At 42.1% G+C, this 17,914-nt stretch overlaps 1 protein-coding gene across 3 annotated transcripts in view; it reads right to left on the bottom strand.

Annotated features, from left to right (window-relative positions):
• Positions 1 to 591: 591 nt before the first annotated feature.
• GRM1 (glutamate metabotropic receptor 1) overlaps positions 592 to 17,914 on the bottom strand; it is a 178,201-nt gene continuing 160,878 nt past the window's right edge. The window contains exons 8-9 of one of the 3 annotated variants that reach the window (XM_041423472.1): positions 13,308 to 13,346; positions 12,141 to 12,257 (exon numbers count right to left, since the gene is read on the bottom strand). In XM_041423472.1, coding sequence (XP_041279406.1) covers positions 12,197 to 12,257; positions 13,308 to 13,346 — 100 coding nt within the window. In that variant the 3' untranslated portion in view covers positions 12,141 to 12,196. Of the gene's footprint in view, positions 1,710 to 12,140; positions 12,258 to 13,307; positions 13,347 to 17,914 lie in introns of those variants that run through there. The other 2 variants (XM_041423471.1, XM_041423473.1) reach the window with 2 other exon arrangements.

Raw genomic sequence — 17,914 nt, 5'->3', positions numbered from 1 at the left:
ATAAATATTGTTCTGCTACAGGAAATGTTGTGTAACAGTTTAGCCACATGGTTTGCAACCTTATACAAAAGGGCAGTTTTTCTAAGTCCTTATCATATTACAAGTACTATGGCAAGGCTTTCTTCAGAAACCTCTTGAGTCTTAACTTGATCATATTTCTTGTTCTGTTCACAATCAGCATTGAAAGAAGCCCAAATCCCCCAAAAAGCAGTCTAGCATGAAGAATAAATCATTCAGATAGGAGTCAGTAAGAGCCATGTGCTTTCACATTATCTCATCTCCTCTCCCCAAAATAAAGTTCCACAGTTATACAACCTGTATAAAGTTCCACAGTTATACTACCTGTAGAAACCAGGAAAAAAATATTTATGCATATACGTCTCATATACAAGTAGCTTTGTTGCCCTGCACCACACTCTGCCCTTCCAGCTCCTAGGTGTGTTACTTCCATAGCAGACAGACAGCAGTCATGAGGTGTGCTAATGACTTCTCCAGGTCGCACTTCCCAGAGTCCTTTTCAAGCATTGCCAAGAAAGGGTGTGACTAAGTGTGATTATTTTTTTTTCCTGCATGTTTATTCTTTTATTTTTTATTTTTTGCTATAGAAGTTGTTCCTTTAGTTTGTGCTTTGTTATGGTTTCCTAACATTTTCCCAAAGTACTTTTATTTTTAACAGATAGAGAATCTTGAGCCCTCAGAATGGATTTTTATTTTCTTTTTGTTTGATTTTAGTTATTTAAGTGCAGGATGAAATTTTCGCCCTGTCATTTGTCACTTTGTTCTCTGCTCTCTCTCCCGCAGCCCTGGGAGTCTTGTCTCCACAAGTCCTCCCAATGGGCAGCTGCCAAAGTCCTTCCCATCTTGTCTCTTGCAGCATCTACAGGGTGGATGAGCTTTGCTTATAATCCCTCAGGATGACAGAGGCGTAGGTCACATCTGGGGGTGTGCAGAGCACAGACTCCGACACAGGGGAGCTGGGCACGGAGCTGCCCGAAGCCACCGAATCCCGGAAAGGGGACGGGGGTGTAAGCGCCGGTGAGTCTTCTAGAGTCAGTTTGCTGGTTGCCGGCTCCTCGTCCTCCTCCTCCTCTGTGTTCTTTTCATACACGTATCCCTGAATGAGCTTCACCTTCTCACTCTCGGCTTCCTCAGCCGGGGGAGACAGGGGCTCCTGGCTGAAGGCAGCCGCCTGGAAAGGCTGCAGGGGCAGCTGCTGCGGTGGCGGGGGTGGGCAGGGGGGCCGCATGCCATTCCCTGAGCCGGGAGGGGGAAGGACAGTGTTGAAGTCGGGGATGCCAGCCGCAAACTTGTTGACCACTCCTTGCAGCTGGTCCATGAGAGACTGTGGCTGCAGGGGCAAGGTCTTGGGGGACTGCTCAGGCAAGAAGAGTTGGGTTTCCTCCGCCGTGGCCTGCAGCGGGGGCGTCGTTGCCACCCGCCTGTGCACCACCATGGAAGGACTGCTGGACTGGTTGAGGTGAACGGGCTCTCTATCTTCTTCCTCCACATTGTACAGAGTCTTAGTGCTGATGTCAGTAAAAGTCAGACTTTGGCTGTGGTAGTCTTTAGTGAGGGGCTTGATCACCGCTGTTTGATTGCACCCTGTCTCCTGGTTCTTCACATGCACTGAGAGTCTGTGCCACATATGTTCCCCCTTTGGATCTTGTCTTCCACCTGGTTCAGACCATGACACAGACTTTCCATTAGAACTATGAATAAAATAAAGATGGTTTATTTGCATTTACATTACAAAGACACAGGCAGTATAACAAACAAGACTACAAAAATACTGATTGTTTGCCTCATTAGTAAGCCTCCCCCCTCCAGTTTTTCATGTCCTCCCAGAAATACTACATGAGAAAACGACACTATGATTTTCATGGAAAAGTGAGGTTGGTTATCCATCCTACAGCCAACCTGGAAAGGCTAGCCTGCGGGAAGGGCTCTGGGTGAGCCATCTGTGGTTTCAGGACTTGAGCTGTCATTTGGTATCTAGGTTTGCTCACCATTTGCAGGGGGAAAGAAAAAAAAAAACACAGGAAAAAAGTCACAGAAAAACATTTAATTAAGCCTGATTTGCAGCCTATAGGAAATATTTTCACGCTGTTGGAAGAAAACCAATCCACAGTCATAGCCTTTGGCAAACTGGGTACAGAGATAAATTGTTGCTAACCCCACCTTTCCCTTCTATTCCGTCTTTCCCTTAGAAACAGATTAGCTAACAGAGAAATAAAGGACTCCCAGGGCCTCTATCAGGTGGGAGGTAAACACACTTCTTCCCGGGTGACTGTTATTTACAAACCAGGCTAAAATTCTAGGACTGAAAACAGTTGGCTTGTGTGGGAGGAGGAACAAGCAGCAGCATGACCATGGTGCGTCAAACCCTCTGACTCCTCATACAGGCTGGGTCCCACCAAAACACTGGGCGGTTTGGCTGAGTGAGGATCTCAGGGTCTGGTCTGCTGAGGAGCTGTAGAGTTTTGCATTTCCCTGTACCCTTGAAGGGAGCAGCACTCAAAGCTGAGTGGCAGCTTGTGAGCAGCTGGTGGGACAGGGAGCTGAGCAGTGCTTTAGAGGACCAAGCAACTGTTTAATTGCAGGTCAGGCAGTAGGGATGGTTCACAAATTCTAAAATACATCATCTGGGTGGAAACCAGAGACAGAGAGAAATTCTGAGATTATTTATTCGAAGAAGCCTTATCTCAGTGTTTCATCCCTCAGGGACCAGAAGCAAACAAAGAATTACTTTTCAGACCTTGAGACTGCCATGCAGATGGGAGACAAAGGGAGGAGGAGGCTGGCACAGCAGCCTCACCTCCTGCTACTGCACACACCAGAGGAGATCGCTTCCCCTACAGTATTGCAGTATTGTTCTAAGCATTTTGCTTTCCTTGCTCAGACTCTCATGGTTCTCTTTTTTAAGAAGTATATAATTGCCACTTGAATTTTATAAAAAAACCCATATTGACTGACTTTGTCATAGCTGGAAGAGACTGGTACAAGACATATAGTGTTGTAAATCTGTCAAAACAGAAAAGAAATATACAATGAAAATGACAATGTGTCATTTTTCTGTCGAGCAGTAAGTACTCCTGGAGAAAAAAAAAAAGGATTTTAGGTGGATCCAAGCTGGGAAGCTCATCTCCAACTCCAGACTCCAAATGCTGGACCTGTGACACACCACCTCTGTGGGAACTGGGGCATATGAAAGGGCCAACCTAAAAAATTCATAACTCCCCAAAGCATATAGTTGGTAGGACCTGGAGCTGTTTTGATTTATAGCTTTAACCTAAGAGATAAGAAAGCCACATTCCCAACTGAAGAAGGAAATGTCTATATGTCTGTATTATAGTGATCAATGAAAATATAAGAATGAAGGTTTAGAACCATTCCTGTTTTGATCAAACAAGCTATGGTATGACTTTTTTTTTTTTTTTTTTTTTTTTGTGCTGTTAAGATAAGCAAATGAGTGTAACTCTTAGGTGTGAAAGTTTTTTAAAGTAATGTTTAACATGCCAAGAACTACAAACTCTTCACACAGAAACACATTTGGTCTACTTTAACTTCAAAACAAGTATATTCTTGTAGAGAGGAAAATAAGTCAAGTGCTCTTGTATTTTGCTGATGCTGTAGCTTACAGTTGCTGCAAAGGGCTTTTCTAAAAAGATGTTATGATTATCTCCTGCCTGTTGTGCTACGTCCACTTCTGCATCATTTATTTCTTCATATCTAGTTCTGGTGCATCACCTCACTTTTGAATCCCTCCTTACACCATCTGTTTCTTCTCTATCTCATTTTATTTCCAAGATTTTGTATTTTACATCAAAGGCAAGCACAGCTATTTTAAGGAGCTCACTAGCTCTGTTTTCAAGTCTTGCTCCTATTTAGTTCATTTCCCTCTCCCTCACTCTCAAATTCTGCTCTTACTTCTTTCTTCTGTAGCACTCTCAATAGTCTCAAGTCAATGGCCACAATTAAACTGTCATGGGACTGCAATGTCCAAATGTGAGCAAATTCTTTCATCTAGATTTGTCTGGTAGCAACTTGCTCCTCGGGAAGAGCTGGTCCTGCTTGCCTCAGCTTGCCAGACCTTACTGCTCATGGCTCAAATGGCCTCATGATAAAAAGCTTTAGGGCTGCAGTGGCTGTCTGTGGAATCCATTTAACAAGATCCATGGATTATTTGCCTCAGATTATTGTTCTAGCTCTTTCCCTCTACTTGCTGTTCTTGCTATGTCCAGGCACTGCTAGCCTGTTAATGAGTCACATTTTGAGATGGAGTCCCAAGGCTGCCATAGAAATACCTGGGCTCTGTCTTGCTGGATGACTGGCAGAGTGTCACACTGAGTTTGACACATTCAGGAAGAATTAATAATTAAAATGCAAGAAGAGCTGGAATAAAGAGCAGCCATCTTGAATATCATTAATTAACATTTAGACAAAAACAAATATGGGTCTGGAAAAGCTCAGACCTGAACTGAGTCTCAGTGAGAGAAGGAGTTGTCTCACTTGTGCAAAGCAACAATGACAATCCTGACTGCATGCTCACAGCTTGCTAAGTGATTGCCATTTCTCTTTTGAAGGAAACGTCCATTGGAGAAGGTCAAGATCAAAATAATCTAATTATTTTGGGATAATGGGAGAAGGGATGGTTTTCCACACAAAGGCAAGAGAGGGTACCAAGCCAGGTCACAGTTGCGGTTTTGAAAACCTGATGTTCAATTGCACAGTGACGAGATGGCACCAAGTGGTGGTTCTTCATTTCATCAGTAGGATGATTACCCAGTTCATGTCCACCATGTGTTTATTTATCTTTCCTAACTCTGTTCTTTCTCCTGTCAGTTTCTTACAGGGCTTCACACTTTCTGCACAGAAGAGAATTTCTTGGAGTCTCAAGGGATCTTAAGGTTTGTACTTGCGTATATCCAGTGCAACACTCCACTTACTATTTCTCCAAATCCTCCCATCTAGTCTACATATTCAGATTCCTGGATATCCTATCAGCACATAGGGTGGGTTTGTTTTTGTTTATGGGTAAGAACATACTTTGAATTTAGATGCTTTTTCTCAATTTTCACCACAGCTTTATCTATGTGTTTTGTATTTCAGGTGAAATGGAAGTAAATATATTTTTGGTGTGAGTTTTTATTAGTTTCATGAGCAGAGCTTTTACTATTTTTGGTAATTCAAAATTTTGCTTCTAATACATGCATTGATATTTGTAACATACTCTCTGCATGACTTTGGGGCACTTTCAGCTTTATTTCTTTATTATAGACACTAAAAAAGATAGAAAACAACTTCAGATCCTAATAGTTATTTCCTGAAATTCTTAAAAAGAACTGATGCACCCAAGTCTAAGACTATGGTTCCAGTTCAAAATGGTTCAAAATGCCTGCCCAACAGTAGGACATGCCTATAACTTGTTAGCTCACTGTTCATTGTTAAGTATCTCCATGTTACCAAAACTGTGTCCCTCCTTGTGACAGGAGTTCCCTGGACCCAAGTCCGGTTTCAGGTCAAGAACAGAGTCCTGCTCTTGCCATTTCCTGGAGGATCTGACTTCCTTGGAGCAGTGTCAAGTCTGAGTACTCCACAACAGTTGGCTTCTCTCCATACTTCAGGATTCTGAAGATGACTTATGTTTGATGTTGGATAGAAAATATTTCTTTACATCTCAGAGGCTGAATGCTTCTGAGGTGAAAAATTATTGTCATATTGCTGTAAGGTGAGTTAGACTGTGCAACTCTCTGATCCTTTTACCAGCAAAGTTATAACCTGAGATCAAGAGCATAGAGAATTAAATCTCCTTTGAGTCCTGTGGGCCTGAAACTTTGTCTCTTTTGTTGTTTGTTTGGGTTTTTTTTAGCCTTGAGTGTATTATGCATAACAATCCCTAACTGATAGCACATGAAATAGTTAAGCAGAGTATTATGTGCTCTATGAGGTTAACTCCAGGAACCCACAGATTGGAAAATGGCTTCAGATGCAGTCAGGCAAAATGCTTGAGAAAGAGCCCTTTCTGTTAAAACAGATCTGTTAAGAGTGCATCCCATTTTGTCCTTTCAGGATGCCAGAGTGGTGGAATGCTATCTTCTCCAAGTGGCCATGAGCTGAGGAGGAATATTAATTGATTAAGATTCTTAAACTTGCTGAGATGAGTCATGCAGTCATTTGAACCAGCTTGGTGGTGTTAGACAAGACACAGAGCACAGATTTAATATATAACGCTGTTTGTGGTTTTTTTAAGCAAAAATGGTAATTAACCAGAGGAAGAGGTTATGGAAGAAATAATAAGTAATACCTGTCTTTCATTGCCAGCCCAATGCTTTGGCCCAACCTACCTCCTTGTAGTCACTGTAGTAACTGAAATCCCACAGCCAGCAGGAAGCACTGGGATAACCTGGCAGTCCCTCTTATGACAATAAAATTTTAGGAATGAACATAAAATGTGAACTGAGCAGTCTATCAACTTTGTCAGGAAAAATTAAGTCTGAAACAAACCCTGAACTCTCTTACCAGCAGCCAGAAGAGGTCAGTGTCAGGCTCTGCCCAGTGACCAAATGCTGCTCCTCCCTTCAGAGACCCCAGTTACAGCCTTTGACAGCTGGCTCTGGAGCGTAGCACATGCAGAGCTGTCCCTGAGCACTGACACAGAGGTGACCAGCATTTGGGGCAGTGACATAGAGGAAAGGAAGTGCCCTGTTCAAAAGCTGTGCATTGGACAAAACTTTCTCATCCCCACACAGCACTTGCTGATGGATGCCATCCTAGGGAAGCCAGTGGAGGAATTTCTGCCCTGCCCACAGAGAGGTAGTCAGTAAACTACAAACTTCTCCAACCCTGCAGTCACGTAAGTGGTAATGAGCCTGCCTAAAGCTGTGTCCCGCTGCTGCCTCACGGTTCCCAGGGCCTAAGCTAACAAGCTGAAAATTTAAGGCTAATACCTGCACTGCAGCACACTGCAGGTGCTTTGTTGGTATCCCCAAAGTCTTTTCCTTTATTGTCTCCATTTCAGTAAGGCCACTGGGGCACGAAATGTGATTAAGGGAGTGAGTAGATTTTAATCCAGGGTAGTGATACCTCCCTGCACTGAGCAGCCGCTCCTCTCAGAGCTGCCACAGCCAGCCCTGGCACTCATTAGCAAAGCAAGCCATGCTGGTCTGTGTGTTCCTGCAAGCCTAACTTCTACAACACTGGTTCTAGGGACTAGTCATCGACCACAGTCCCTATCTGGTGTATGCTCAGGATTTTTGCCTCATAAAATCACCTAAATGAAAAAGGAATCACAAACTGATTTCAGCCTTAGCTCGTTTACACTATAATCTCTATCTTGGTGACATGAGGAACTTAAAACTGTTCTCACAGCATGGCTCCAATGCTTTTGTTAGTGCTGTAAATTAGTGCAATGTTTAACCTCCCACTTGTGTTTCTGGAAATTTAAACTACTTTAACTTTTCCTTGTTGCTCCCCTCCTCCCTTCCCCCCCCCCCCCCCCCTCTTTTTATAAAATTGCCTCGGGCATTGGATAAAATATTCTAAGTGAATTAGAGCACTGCTTTAAATGTATGATGCAAACTGCTACAAAAATTATAGGAAAACATAATGGTGTCATACTGTCTTGCCAGAGCAGAACCTGATGATACTCAGAGGTGTTGTGAGTGAGCTCAACTCCGGAGCTGCCTTTCCAACTCTCTGTCTGGCCACTGGTTTATGTAAAATAATTGTAACATAACAATTTCCTTCGTAAGCTACTCAAATGCAGAAGTTAAGCATTACTTTATCTGAGTTACAGATAGGATTTCTAATGTATATTGACCCTATTTATAATTGGGGTATTTTTCTCTCATTTTTAAGTTGAAATCTTAATATTATACAGTCTGTAATGTGGATGCAGTACCTATGATTAGGCTGAGTACCCTGTGATGAGATCCTGTTTTCCATCCACAGGGTCTCCAGGTTGGGATGAGACCCTTGGGCAGGATCAGAGATTGGCAAGCCCCCCTGACCTCTCTGCTCTGGTCACCCAGATGGGGCAAGCTGGAACCAGGGCTGGGGTCACTCACTTTGCATTTGTGCCTCCATAGAAACAGGTTGCTGCTAGGCTCATATCTGGCCCTAGGGTCAGGGAATTAGTTCCAAATACAACAGCTCCGCTATAGACAAGTGTCCCAAAATAAGCAGATTTATTCACTTTGAGACATAACAATAATTTTTATGTACATAAGTGCTTTTGTACAGCTGTGAATTTGGGGAGAGTGGGAGGTGGTGAGAGAAATGGTCAGTGCATTGCCTTAGTGTAGCTGAAGCCCCACAACTTCAAAATGTATCACAAATCTAACCTACCAAGCTCAACAGAGGTGTGAGAATACTACACTGATAATGTGTATGAAGGTCTGACTACTCATGATAATTACTACTAGAAATTTGTAGTCTCATCTGAAATACAGAAGCTGTGTCATATTTCAGTCATCCAATATTAGTGAAAAAATTTGCTTCACCTGTGTGTTCATTAGGTGTTTTGAAAAAATAACAAATAACTACTAAAGTGTTGCTTTGAGAAAACAATCTAATAGATAATACAAAGTTCAGGATAATAAACAATTTGTCAGAAACAGCAAGAAAATTCATCCAGTGCTCAAGAAATGAAGATGGGAAACCTGCAAATCAAAGTGAAATTAAAAAGTGCTCTTAGTAGTGAATAGCTTTTGAATCTGCTTATTTCATTCTTATTATCAAGTAAAGCCCGCTGAATATTCAGAATGAATTAATCCTACTGAATCATTTTGGTAATTTTTTTAAGGATAATAAAGTCAATGCATGGGAAAACATGGTGTAAATCATCACAGGTCCTCTGGTATCAATGGAGAAGCTCATTTGTGTTATCTGAAGGTGTGTTTCATGCTGCAAATTCAAATAAATGCTTATGACAGTGCAGCCAATCCCAATGCCTGAGCTGAAGCATTTATTCTTACTGGCTCAGAGGGGAGCACAGTTGATAGAACCTGAAAACTGAAAAGTACAATGTTTTGAGCAAAGGAACCTAGAAAGCTTAGGAACATACAAAGAAAACACTAGAATTAAGTTCATTTACAAAAAATGTAGGTGGGTGCAACTAAGGCAAAATAGTCTGTAGGACTGGGAGGCTGTGAAGATCAACAACCTTCAAAAAGCATTACATCAAAAGAAATGCCATGGAGCTGCTGTTGAATAAGAAATATTAATTAATGAACTTTGAATAGAATAAAACCACAAAGATTGCCCGTGAATTCTGTATTCCCCACTCAAAAGCACCGCAATATGGTGCAGAGATCAGTAGGTCTTTCCTATGAACACAGTTTAATAGTAATTAGGACAGTTAGAGGTTTTTCCTTGCTTTCTGTAATCCTCTGTGGTTCTGATGGAAAATTATTTTAGGCCACAATGTTTTTTTACCAAAAAGATATTGGCAAGCTGAAAGCTGTATAGTGAACAGCAATAATAAAACACTGGGGACATAGGACAGAATGCATGAGAAAACTAAAATATCCGAATATATTCTGTTTTTTTTCAAATATCTCAAAGGCATTAGCACCAAGGCTGAAAAGTATTTCACACGACATAGAGATGTCCAACTGAGACCTCTAAATGAAGCTAAAAAAGGGCCAAATTATATTGTATGGCCAGAATATTTCCTAATCAATAGCTGTATCACAAAAGGAGCAATTCCTTGTGAACAGAAAAGCCTGTTGTCCTCGGTATTTCCTGCCAAAAAGTGCACAACCCTTGCAGGGGTAGTGGTCAATGAGGTCGTTCTTCCACAATAACTTGTCAAATAACTTGAGAATATAATAAATTCCCAACAGTTTAAATGGGCTTAAAGAGCCATCAGACTTGCCTTAACATGCCAGCATTTTGAGTGCTTAACTCTGTGGCAAACTTAGTCAAGTTGCCACAGGAAGCTTAGTCATGAGGCCCCTTGTTTGTAATGTACAGCTCTCCCTAATATGCTGCGGTAGATAAAGCAGCCTGGAAAGGCTGTGGGTTTTTTGGGTGTATCTGAAAGTTGCCATGGTAACGAATGTGCAGCTTCAGAAGAAAAGAGCCCTGAAACTCCAAGCTGATGCTTCTGGGGTTTTTTTTTAAATATCATAATAAAATATTATGATTATATATTTTGATGATTCTGCATTTCTAACCATCTCCAGCATTGTACAGAGAATGGAGATGAAGATCATTGAAACAAATGGTGCTAGGTGTTATATGCATCAAAACACAAGACAGTTTCAAGGTTTACATCTACTTGCTTGTAGGTGGGAGCTGAGGGAAACCATAGCATGTGTGGTGATTTCTAGCATGTTGGGGTGATGAAGCAGGGCCTCCTAAGGAAATTCTGGACTTACAGACTGCTGGAGTTCTGGTGAATTAGACTGAGGCTTGAGACCAGATGGTGGTGATGGGCAGCTGGTGATATGAGGGACAACTGTCTACTGCTCAAGCTGTGTGACCACAGGGAGCTCAGGCTGCAGATGGAGGATGTGCCCTTTCCTGAGCCACAGTGCAGCTCTGCCAGGCCTCTGAACACATCAGCCCTGGCTGGCAGGAGAGGGAAGCCTGAGGGGCAGAGACAGGCAGAGAAGCCAAAATAGCAAGCTTCATGCGCAGCAGATCTGAAAAACTGCCCTGCTTCTTGAAGCTGTTCTTATCTGGACAACTACCACAAGCATTTGCAGACCCATTGACAGGTTGGAATCCCACCAGAAGTGTTTCTCAGGAGTTCAGGCGGATAAGGATTTTTTTTCAAAACTGAAAAAAAATATCCCAAGCGTGGTCATGCAAAAAGCAGGAGGTTCAGCTTTCCCTGTGCTCAGGAGTTTCACAGCTTGTGCTTGTGCTTTTTTGAATAGAATTTGTTGTTGCATTTGCTTTTGCCTCCTAATAGTATGCCTCTTTGGACTCCCATTTGAATTTCCAGACAGACAATTGGTGATCTGTACCCTGAGAATCTGCAGCACTTGTTCCAGTTCAGAAAAAAGAGGCATATTGTTCTAACTAGAATATAGAAACAAATAGTTTGTACTGCTCCTTTCACTGCCTGTGTATAGTTTGCCTTTCAGGGTGCCAAATCTGTTTGCTGCACAAGCCCCATAAAGCCATCACAACTGCTCTAAATGTATGATGCATTTTGTGGATTTCTTCTGATCTGCAAATCACAGAGGCAGGTTGGATTGAATTAACATCATTGCTACATGCCCACAAATTGCATAGACTGTCAGAGACATACACAGAGCTAGAATGCTTTGCACTACTCAGAGCAGTGCAACAGCATCTCTGGTTGCAGCGAGCACCACTGCCCAAAATGCTGTGTCAGTGGATCACAGGCATCTTTCCACCGAGTCACTGCACAATCTTCCCTGGGGCAGGGAGCAAGACTGTTACGCATCTGCTGCTTATCAGATGGAAATGAACACAGACCTGGAAGAAATGAGGCGAAGTCTTTCTGTTTTTGCAACAGCTTGCTTGTTTTCTGCACCGTGTTTGTGTTTGCTCAGAGAGGGCAGTATTTGCACTTCTTGCTGCTGAAGAGCTGAACTTCGCTATTGTTTGCTGAATGCAGAACTATGCAGAATCTGAACATCTTTCAGAAATTACAAAGAAAAAAGATTCACTGCTGTTATTTTGAGATGATGTTTGTTCTTACACCAAATCCTGCTGGTTTTATTTACACGTGCCTTTTTGTGATTTTCCTGTTTTCTGAAAATCCCACCAAATAAATATATTCTGTGCTCCTTAGCTGGATCTGCAGCTGCAGTTTGCTAACAAGCAAGAGCTGTGCACAGCAGAGGTGTCTTGCCACGTAAAGCACACAAGATAATGTCATCTCTATGCAAAACTACAAAAAGGAGAAAAATTTTGGCTGAATGGAAAAAGAAGATAAAATTAGTACAAGAAAGAGGACATATTTGCAAAGTTGTAAGCATTTAGAAATAAAAGAGTAAAAGCTTCAAAAAAATTATTCAGTGTCCTCTTCATCACATCTGGACAATGTTTAAAGTATTGTGTAAAACAAGGGGACATAAGCAAATTTCCCATCTTTAATGGCATGCACCACATTTGTCCCATCATTAGACATGATAAACCAATGAGAAAAAGAAAGCAAGGGGTAAAACCACTCTTTGTCATGCAGCTTCTCTTACACATTCACTGCAGGGATTTTTCAAAGCTGCACATGTGCCGACGGACACTGGCTGGTGGGCGAGAACTCTGGCTGCCTCTTCCTGAAGATTGAAAAGAAAAAGACACCCAGTGAGTGGCTATACACCTGTGCACACATGGTGGCTATACCACTCAATAGGTGCCTGTCCCTGACCTATGTCTATGGGCTTTCCTGTCTTTCATCCTCTTTTCACCTCAACTTCCACACAGATTTCTCCTTGGCTCCAGCACAATACTGGTTAAAATAGATTTTCATGATGTTCATTCTGCTTCCTGTGCTGAGCCTTGATGCACTTTACATACCAGATGGCAAGGGCTGCTGTGCATCTAGCTGTCAGAGGAACTTCGCCCCTGGTATTCTCAACATAGGATGAAATGATGAAAAAAGGAGCATCTGCCCCTCACATTTTATTTACAAAAGCCTCACCAGAAGTTTTTGCTGGTGGAGTTTTTTAATATATACTCAGCTGCTGCTTTTTCCTTTGTCTCTCCTCCCCTAATATGTTTGTCTAAATTTCTTTTACTTTTGGAGCTCTGGCTGAATAGTTACTAGCTTTCATTAGATGTGATTTCACTGCTGTTCTTCTTTTTTTAAAGGAATAATTGGATTTATTGAGGTAGACACAAAATGAATAGTCTCCTAAGCACTCTATCTGCAATGGTAATTCAATACAGAATTGCAGATTGCAGTTTGGGCTGTTAATATAGGATTATTTCCATTTCATTTTTCCTTTTCTTCCTTACCCTGTCAAGGAGATGCAAATTCTCATTTGTCTTTCCCAATATCAATAAAAATAATATACACACAAGCACGTGCTTTGACAAAAAATCTCGGGTATTTTTGCACATGGAATGTATCACTGAATTTCTGAAAAAAATTAAAATAAAATCATCATTGTATTGCAAATAAAATGCAAATAGAAATTCAGCATTTCTCCCCATCAAACAGTCATAGTGCATGCTTGCCAGACTTCTGTGTACCTCCAAATGACAGATTCATGGATGGTGTGTGCATGTACTACATACTCAGCACGTGAGCCAAACAAGCCATTCCTCTTACCATGTGCTAAAGCACAGGAGCACAGCATGATGTACACAGAACACATGCATACCCATTTGGGAGCAGTAGATTCCTTGAGATGACTTCTGAACTATTATGAATAAAACACAAATAAGACATTCTGCTGAGCAATTTTGCCAACCTGATAACTTTGAAGACTCTAGAAAAATTTAATTCCTTACCAGGTGTAACGGGATTGCTGAGATTTGAAAATTTAAAGTGATTATGACTAGGAACGTATCTAGCATGTTCTCTCCTCCACCCTATTAAAGTTACAGGGATTATTAGGCTTCTGATTAGACAGAATATTCTGCATTTCTACAGTCTTCCATTTTTCTTTATCAATTGAGAGAATATGAGCTTTTTACTTCCTGTGCTTTTTGTTCAGTCACAGGAGCTAATTTTACAAAACAAGTAGTGATGCACAGTTGATTTTCTGTGAGAAAATGTATTTCTGTGAGCTAAATGTATTTCACACACATGTATTTCTGTACACTCAGCGGAGGGCACACAGCCACAGACTGCCCTGCTTAGGACCATGGAAGAGGTAGAAGATGGCTTCAGAAGATGGCTTGGAATTTGGATCTTTCTGAGTCAACAGGCTTTGGCAGCCGTCATTCCTCAGCTGCTGCCATTTGCTGTCACTTATGGGTTACTTAGCTGCACCCCCTTTGTGTTTCTTCTTACTCATATGTATCCCTGTAGTGAGCTCAGAGCAGTTTGCTCTCCAAGCTTGGGGCATTTGTAGGTCTTGTCATGAAACTCTCCTAAGTGAAAGGAAGAAAGAAACCTGCTTCCTCAAGCAGCTCAAAATGCCTCAAAACATGTTCAAAATACAGCAAACTCCTCTTTTACTGTGATTCCAGTTGTGCTCCTCAGCCAAAATCAGACACAGAATTTGCATCTAATAGAGTATGCAACCCCCAAATGCCTAGCCAGGTTTGCATTGTGGAATTTGGTTTGCATTGTTGTTAAAATGCTGCCAAGCTCCATCAGAGCAGTGGTCTACCTTTTGATCAAGGTCAAGGGTGATCCCCACATGGTGATGCACAGCATATACCTAGCAGAAATCACCTAAATCTCAGGGTTCACGCTTCAGTAGAATTTGAATTTATAATGAAATTTAGATTTATAGTATGGGAAATGTGGTACATGTGTTGACAGTATTTCAGTGAATTATTTTCCAATTATCAAATCAATGTCAACTGTGTAAATAATAAACTTTTTTGATGCATTGAATATGAAGTATCCTTATAGGCTTTCTTTTGTCTTCCTAATAGTGTGTGCTAATCCTGCAGAGCTGTGGTTCAGAATTAATGCCCAGATGTCTGTACCTTTTTTTTTTTTCTTTTATTTTTTAATGATGGCAATGTATCCCTGCTTCTTTCTCCTAGCCTTGCGGGCAGTAAGAGCACTTCACATGCATCTGGTTATAAAAAATTAGATACTCTGCCTATCTTTACAATATGAGGATTAATGAGTCATTTTGGAGGCAGTCTTCTCAAGGGTAATTCCTGCCTAGTAGCTATTTGTATCCTGAGCCCAGAGGCAGGATGGATCTTCTGTGCATTGGAGCAAGGAGCTGGCATACCATCATGAAAGTGTCTGAGTCGCTTTATAAGGAACCCCTGGGTGCAATAACAGGGAGTCTGGCAGAGGAAGCAGGGTGGCAGTGTAGAGGGTTCCTGAAAGAAGTGGCTTAATTGCTTTACTTTATGTTCTTTGAAGCAGAAAAATGCTTCTGGCTAGTCATTCAGAACAGAGTAGGTAACAAGCCTGTTGAAATCTGCAGTGAGGAATATAAAGCATCAGAGGGAAGAGTCACTCTTGCTACTATTTTTCCTCTTAAGTGTAAATGAATCATCCCATGAGGCAAACAGCTGTGTCAGGATTATAGGAAGTGTAAATTCCTATCTGCAATGTTTTATATCTGCACAGCTGTGAAACTAGAAACATTCACCTTCTGCTCTGGAATTATTCTCTCTGCTCAATCACACCCTCAAAACAGAATGAATCTATCTGGTGCCCAAGAAAACTGAGATGCAGTACAAAGTGCTATTTATCATTTGAAGTCATGGTCAGAGATCCTCCTCCCTAGATGTACTCCAAGCTGTAAAAAATCTTTCTCATTCCCCAGGTGAAAAAAAGTACAGAATAGCACATCACCAGAATTTGTACAATCTCATTTGAAACAACTGACCATCAACAACATTAGAAAGAAAGTGGAGAGGATATTCAAGGAAAGTTAAGTGATAGCCCTGAATAAACTCCTCATTTTTAAGAACTTCTATATGACCCCTAGGTTTAGTACAGGAAAGGAGAAGCCTTGTACCATGTACCCTTGGCACGCTGCCTCACATTCAAGAGCAGTTCCTGCTCCAACACTGAGGCTGGCTGCCCTCTGCACTCCCAAGGAATATCTCAGCAACACCAGAAACGTTCTGGCCTGCATTTCACCTCCTCAGTGCTCCAGTGGTCTGCAAGGTGACTGGGAGGGTAAGCAAACCTCATGTGAAGAACCAGACAACTAAAGTGTTCAACTAAACTCATCCCAGAGCCTCATGCCTCTCCAGTTCTAGCATCTTCCTAGGAAGAAGCATGTTCCTCTTCAGGTGTTTGTGTCTTTGAAAGGTCAGGTTTTATGTACATTTGTCATGGCTGGATCAAAAGATATCTACATAAAAAGAAGCAAGGCCATGTCCTTTTCCTGTAGGATGGGAAGCTGAATTTTCAATACCTTTTATATGAGCTAGGACCTGATAAAAGATTTCTAAGGCAATAGATGAAGTTGGGAAGATGGACAGATTCTTGGTAAAATTTAATTTTTTTAACACAAGTCCTGAATTCCAGTCTAAGTGATGTCTGTAAATAATTGCTCTGAGTTTTAAATTAATTATGGTAATCAATGGCACAGCAACAAGTTTTGGAGAAAAATTAAGAGCTGTGGTGCAAAGAACAGTACAAGTCTATAGGGTTATTCACCCTCAGCCAGCAGAGTGAGGCATATGGGTAATTATCACCCACAGAGGACTGAGAAGCAGGAGGGATTTCATGGCACATGATGTCTGTTGAGGTGTGGACATCTGCTGAAGAGGTCAAGTTGACCAAGGAGAACATAATCCCAGAAGGATACCCAGAAAGACCTGACACTGAGCTGGATAGTGAAGATGGAGCAAAGGCTGTGTGTACTTTGGGTCACTCCAGGGCAGCAGGAGCCAGCTGTTCCCTGCTCCCTTCTGCTTCTTCACCTTCTCCCCTGTGTCAGCACAACTCTTGGTGCAATTATTCAATCATCTGGCAGGGAATGACAGGGACAACTAATCTGGGTCACAATAATGCCAGAAAAAGAAAGGAGAAAAAAACCCCTCTTATTTCCCAATTTAAGTTCACAGCATGGCTGTCTAGATTCTTGTCCCTGCATAGGCAAAGTGATGGCATGGGATAAAGGAAGGCTTTGAGTGTCAGTTCTGGCTTAGGGCAGCTTAAAGCATTTGAGGATTTACAGGCTATGATAGCCCAAAGTAGCTGGAAGAAAATCTCTTGGTTGTCTGGGACGGCAGCAGGAGAGATTTTTGAGATAACTTATATAACACTAAGGATTAAGAAATGTATACAGCCTTATGTTTCAGAGGATATGGGAAAGTAAAAGGGAAAGGACTGCTCACTGGCTGGGGAGCACAGAGATGCCTGGGGCCACACTTTGTGCTCCACCAGAACCTGCAGTGCCCAGGCACACGAGCTGTGGCCGCACACCCACGCAGTCCCTGCTGAGCCCACGCAGGAAGCTGCCAGCTGGGCACAAGAGCCCGCGGCTCAGCGGGACTGGTGCCACCCACACGCCTCGTCTGCTCGCTGGGCACTTGCTGCAGGTGGCTGCACTTTCAGGTGTAGCTCCCTGCCAGTCACTGTCAGTCTGCTCGAGGTAGATAATCCGTCTGTGGGGATTTCTACAGACTGTGGGATTTGCTTTCTTTGGTTTGATTGGTTGTTTGCTGGGTGTGTTGGCTATCTGGTTAGTCAGCTTGTCTGGGAGGCTTTGAGAGACAAAAACATGAGAAATGTGAAATAAATCCCAATTTCCAGACAATCATTTCTCTGGGAATGCAGGGCTTGCAAGCCAGTCAACGCAGGCTGAATGGAGCCATCTGAAGATTTGGGTTGTGCCAGGAAAATAAATTGCCAGAAGATAACATTTAAAAAAAAAGTCCATTCAAGTAGAAGGGAAGACTAACAAGAACTCTAAGTAAGAAAGTGTGAAGATTCCTGGCTTTAATACACCAAGGATGAGGAAAGATCAATAGTGTTGGGTAAAGAGAAGGAGGATCTACTAACTAGAAGGTGGCTTGTAGATGGTTATTTAAACTGAACCTGTGATTCTCTGGGGCTGATCAGACTGAAATTGCAAACAGCAGCAAACATTTCACGAGTGAGGAGTTGCTATAATCAGATCAAGGGGCACTTGTTTCGGTACAGTTTATGATCAGCTTTGACATCTCTGGCTGTGCTGCTGCACCGCAGCTGTGCTAAACTAATAGTTTGCCGCTGAAGGGGACAACTCTAACGCCTTTTCCCCAAACCATGGGCACTGGGGACAGTTTCTCTGGTGCTGACATTAGTGTTTATCTGACCTTGAAATCTGGCTCAAGGAAGCCAGCAGAC

The sequence above is a fragment of the Onychostruthus taczanowskii genome, unplaced genomic scaffold, assembly GCF_017590055.1.
Source record: "Onychostruthus taczanowskii isolate IOZ18803 unplaced genomic scaffold, ASM1759005v1 scaffold78, whole genome shotgun sequence".
Classification (NCBI taxonomy): Eukaryota; Metazoa; Chordata; class Aves; order Passeriformes; family Passeridae; genus Onychostruthus; species Onychostruthus taczanowskii.
Note: the sequence above shows the minus strand (reverse complement) of the source record. Positions and strands in the feature narration are given on the sequence as shown.